We start from the raw sequence: 249 nt of genomic DNA, 5'->3' as shown, positions 1-249 counted from the left end.
ACCTTTTTGTAGTGATTTTCCTGCCATTGATGAATTTAGTGGAGGTTGACACAGAGCGGAAGCTGCCCATGCCTCCGCCACCTCCCCCTCCACCAAATGAAGTTGAAGAGAAAGAAGTTAATCCACCTCCTCCCATATGCCCAAAGGGAGAGAAACCTAACAAAATAATAAAATAAAATAAAAAGAGGAATATTATGGCACCAAAAATACATTTTCAAGAGTTTTCTAATCCACGAGTTGTCCTGATTC

At 40.6% G+C, this 249-nt stretch overlaps 1 protein-coding gene across 1 annotated transcript in view; it reads right to left on the bottom strand.

Moving 5' to 3' along the window:
* Nucleotides 1-7: 7 nt before the first annotated feature.
* LOC107578490 (dnaJ homolog subfamily B member 6-like) overlaps nt 8-249 on the bottom strand; it is a gene marked incomplete at its 3' end in the record, with an annotated part of 4,413 nt that continues 4,171 nt past the window's right edge. Inside the window, exon 4 of the mRNA XM_016264442.1 lies at nt 8-156. Within this exon, the coding sequence (XP_016119928.1) occupies nt 8-156 (149 nt within the window). The remainder of the gene's footprint in view (nt 157-249) is intronic.

Source organism: Sinocyclocheilus grahami, unplaced genomic scaffold (genome assembly GCF_001515645.1).
Source record: "Sinocyclocheilus grahami isolate Dianchi unplaced genomic scaffold, SAMN03320097.WGS_v1.1 scaffold10498.1, whole genome shotgun sequence".
NCBI classification, from domain to species: domain Eukaryota; kingdom Metazoa; phylum Chordata; class Actinopteri; order Cypriniformes; family Cyprinidae; genus Sinocyclocheilus; species Sinocyclocheilus grahami.
The sequence above is the reverse complement of the archived record's forward strand: the minus strand, read 5'-3'. Positions and strand labels throughout refer to the sequence as shown.